This window comes from Arachis stenosperma, chromosome 6 (genome assembly GCF_014773155.1).
Source record: "Arachis stenosperma cultivar V10309 chromosome 6, arast.V10309.gnm1.PFL2, whole genome shotgun sequence".
In the NCBI taxonomy this organism is placed as follows: Eukaryota; Viridiplantae; Streptophyta; class Magnoliopsida; order Fabales; family Fabaceae; genus Arachis; species Arachis stenosperma.
Genome location: NC_080382.1, coordinates 81,428,069 through 81,432,308, shown reverse-complemented (window position 1 = coordinate 81,432,308; position 4,240 = coordinate 81,428,069). Strand labels below are relative to the sequence as shown.

At 32.3% G+C, this 4,240-nt stretch overlaps 1 protein-coding gene across 2 annotated transcripts; it reads right to left on the bottom strand.

The window, feature by feature from the left end:
* Positions 1-1,342: 1,342 nt before the first annotated feature.
* LOC130932448 (uncharacterized) lies at positions 1,343-3,173 on the bottom strand. 2 transcript variants are annotated; one of them, XM_057861773.1, is made up of 4 exons: positions 2,682-3,173; positions 2,070-2,180; positions 1,831-1,911; positions 1,343-1,711 (listed from the first exon to the last, which is right to left on the bottom strand). In XM_057861773.1, exons 1-4 carry the CDS (start codon positions 2,916-2,918, stop codon positions 1,628-1,630), a joined length of 513 nt encoding a protein of 170 aa, XP_057717756.1. In that variant the 5' UTR covers positions 2,919-3,173; the 3' UTR covers positions 1,343-1,627. The 2 variants fall into 2 exon arrangements, with proteins under 2 accessions (XP_057717756.1, XP_057717757.1); XM_057861774.1 differs by having other exon boundaries at positions 1,367-1,702; positions 2,682-3,172.
* Positions 3,174-4,240: the final 1,067 nt, after the last annotated feature.

The following is a 4,240-nucleotide window of genomic DNA, read 5'->3' as shown; positions in this document are numbered from 1 at the left end:
AAGATAAGTTAGTTATCTTATCTTATTTTTTAGTGAGATCATCTTATCTTCAAGGGAACCGCCCTTCTCTCTGTAGGCTTGGGATGCCTCTGGACTTGGGTCGTGTTCCTCCATTTGGGCCCTCTTCTAAACTTTCTTGGCAATTTGGCCGAGCTCTTTGAGAAGAGGTCGGAGAGTCTGACCTGAAGAGGTCGGTCGCTTTATCGCCAGACATTCCGAGTCGGACAGCTTGACCCAGGGTATGAACAATTGCCAAGAGGTCAATGAGTTGCATGATTGAGGATGAGATGAGCTGGATTTAATCCAAAGAGAACAATATCTCCGAATCTCAATGAATTCCCCTATTCTTATCTCCCACATTCTTTATAGCTTTCTTTACAATTCTGTCAATCCCCATTCCCATTTATAATTCAGTCATTTATGTTTCTGCACTTTACATTCATGCCATTTCCTTTTATGCACTTTACTGCTTCTCTTTACTTTTGAGTTATTTACTTTCATGTTCATTCACAATTCCGCAAATCCTACTCTATATTGCTCAGCTTAACTAATTCACCAATTGATTAAAATTGCTCAAATCTACCAATTTCTGTGGATACGATCCCACTCTACGGTGGGTTATTACTTGACTATAATTTTGGTGCGCTTGCCAAAAGAACGGGTTCATAATCAAAATTTTAAGGGGTGTGAATTCCGGTCATCAATTAACGTGATCTATGTTTGACTTTATATCAAAATAAATTATAATCTATGCACGGACACATACACAATACGACACGCGAATTTTAAAATCTTACATGACTTAGAAAAACACATACATACAAAATATAAAGTATTTTTAAAATAAATCTTAATATTTTGATATTTTGTTGATATTAAAATATAAATTAAAATTTTTAATTATTTTTAATATCTTATTTTAATTATATCAAATATTTAAAATATTTTATTATTTTAATAAATAATAATATATACTATATCTAAATTTATTTTAACAATATATGTTAAGAATAAAACATAATAAAACTGAACACGCTGACACGTAGTGATGATATTTAGGTATATCCAAAAATGTTTGGAAAAGATTTTTTTTATTTTTCATTAAGACACGATTGGACACAATAGACACATATGTCGAACAAGTATCAGTGAGTGTCGTGTTCAAAATGTGTCTAACACATCAACTCATGTCCATACTTCATAGATTTGTAATATACGTTACAGTTATTATCAATAATTAACATAAAACTACTAACAACCACACCAGGGCATTGTGGGAAATGAGAAACATCTTCCATGGTAACAAAATTCAAATTACATCAATAAATAATAATAAATTAAATAAGGAGAACAAAGCAGAGGAAAGTGAAATTAAAAGGGTAAAAAAATGACAACAAATTGCAAGTATTTTAGTTACAAGCCTGTTTATAGGGTATAACCCTCCTAAATTAGCTATAATGTCCCACCAAATGCAAGTTAAAACAAACATTTAAACACAACAAAATTACACAATCACAAAAACACCCGATACATTATATAAAATATACTATGTCACTTTTTTTTCCTTTTTAAAATATACCACACAAGCCTAATCATCATCATCAGAGTCATTAGCAGTTTGGCTAGATCATTGCATGGAATCTATGTTCTTACTCAGCTCCTCCAGCTTTTTCATCCTCAATCTTTCACTTTCACTCACCAGCTGGTCAAGATGTAGGAACCAAAAACAACACAAGAAAACAACCCACATGTTAGAACCAGTAAAATAATTTATTGAAATATAAGAGTAAATTTACAAACCCATGATAATGGAATTTGAGACTAACTAACCTCCATTAACTTGGTGATTAGCTGTACTTTTTCCCTGTTCTTTTCATTAAAAGCCTCAAGTGCTTCTTTGTATTCTCTTTCCTGTACAGCGGAATTTCAATTGAGTATCCACATTGAAATAATATCATATCATAGTCCGTAAAATCATAAGAATTGGGGAATTTTTCTTATCATTATGCAATAATTCAATAATGTTTTACATAATTAGCAGGGTTGGATGAATTTCAATTAAGGTTTACCTTCTTCTGGCAGGTATGGCCTAGTGGTTTTAATTCTTTGTTTACGGAATCAATCTTTTTCCGGACAAGTGCAACCTCCTTCCTCATTGGATCTGCCAGCGCTTCAAGCTCCTATAAGCATGTGCAATTGTGTATAAAAATAAATATAAAATAAAATAAAAATTCAAACACCAAGCTGAATAACGGTCAGTTGTGTATTTAAGAATATATATATTAAATAAAAATTAAAAGACCAGCTCCATTCTTTCCGTTAGACACAAAAGAACATGTGAAACTTAATGACCCTCAAACAGTAGAAATGGAAAATAATAAAATAGAAAATTTATAAAAGCAAAATGTTCTCTGACAAGAACAAATCCAGGGGGGAATTTTGAATTCGTTTTCCTCAAAAAGCACAACAGAAAAATAAAATAAAAAATAAAAAAGGCACAGATCGGGTATATTCAAGTGCTCTACATGTTGTAGAGACCAGATTTAGAGGGATAAACCAAAAAACATTGTTTAAAGTTAAAAGCCCCAAAAAAAGAAGATGGTTTTGCATGCATGGGGAAGAGAAATAAGGATTTGCAAGCAAGGGTGAGGTGAAATTATTGAGAAATTAAGGTTTGGAACCTCGCGAATGGTGGCAAGGCGTTTGGTTTCTTCCTCGACGCGACCGAGCTGGAGCTGGACCTTCTCTCGGACCTCCATCTTCTTCCTCTCAATCTCTTCCTCCTTGGCTCTGAAGGTGGAGAGTGCCGACCTGGACATCTCTTCATCTTCCTTTGACAGCTGGCTGCTGAAGCTCAGGCTCCCCGAGTTCTGTACCACCAGCTGCTGGTTATTGTTCTGTTGCTCCACTCCTTGCATCTTCTTCTCCTCCAACAAACACACACAGAAACCCCTTATCTTGTTGTTTTTCTTCTTCCTCCTCCTCAAGCTCTTTCTTCAAGGCCTCTTTCTCTCTCTTTGCTTTTTTCTTCTTCTTTAGCTTTTTCTTTTGTTTGGGGGGTTGAAATGATGATGACGGTGAAGTGCTGTGTGTTTTGCCCTCTTTGGGAGTGCGCTTCCTTCCTCTTACTATGTTATCTCTTCTTTTGTGTGAGGGATTGGGAAGGCTTTTTGCCCTTTCTTTAACGCCTTTCAATCCTGAACGTCTTCCCCATTTTGCCCTTCTTGTGGACCAGCATATTTATTGTAAAACAATTATTTAATGAACAACAATGAACAATCACCAAAGTTAAAAATTAATAAATTCAAAGTAACAGGCTGTGGTTTGGATTGTACTTCTCTCTCCTCCAGATACTAATAATAAAAGATCAAAGATAATCTTCTCTTATTCTGTATGAAAGATTGATATATCTAAATTCTTTAAAAAAATAATAAATCTAATTGAGGAAAAAATTTTAGTGAGTTTTAAGATTATTATGTTCAATTTTTCCGTTACTTTTAAAAAATAGCGAATGAGTTATAAATTGGTAAATCGTAAAAGAATAAAATGATCTGCCTATAAATTTTGAATTTGTCCTAGTCTCCTGTAGTACAACGAATTACATAAAAAAAGGAGAGACATTTGTATATACAAATTTTAATAAGGATATTTGTATAATATATAATGACAAACATTTTACATACGTAAATTATCATTGTTAGGGTCTGTGTGTTAATGTTAGAAAAGGAAAAAATGAATAAAGAAATATTGTTGGTGAGCTGTTCCAACTTACGGTCGCTTTTGTTCTCGGGTTGGCTTTATATGGGAATAAATTCTTTTAATTATTAAAAAAAATTAAAAATATAAAATATGATCTTTATTTTTTTAATATTTTTTTATATTTATTTTTTATTTTATTTATAAAATTAATAATAAAAAATTATATTTTATTCTCTTAATTATTAAAAAAATTAAGAGAATTCATTTAATACACACTATATTAATGTGTATTTGAGAGAATGAGAAGGGAACTGTTAACTAATTAAAGAAATGAAAAAAAAAAAAAAGACAAAGATTACGAAAGCAGAAGGTGATCCGGCCCAAGTGTCCATCTGTCTATGCAGGAAAAAACTTTTCAAAACACTGTTTGATAGTTCTACTTCTACTCACTGATTCTTTCGATCCTCATGATAATGATGATAAATCTTGTACATGGTGTTTTGATTTTGGAAGAATACCAATAAGTTAGCTATTTCTAAGG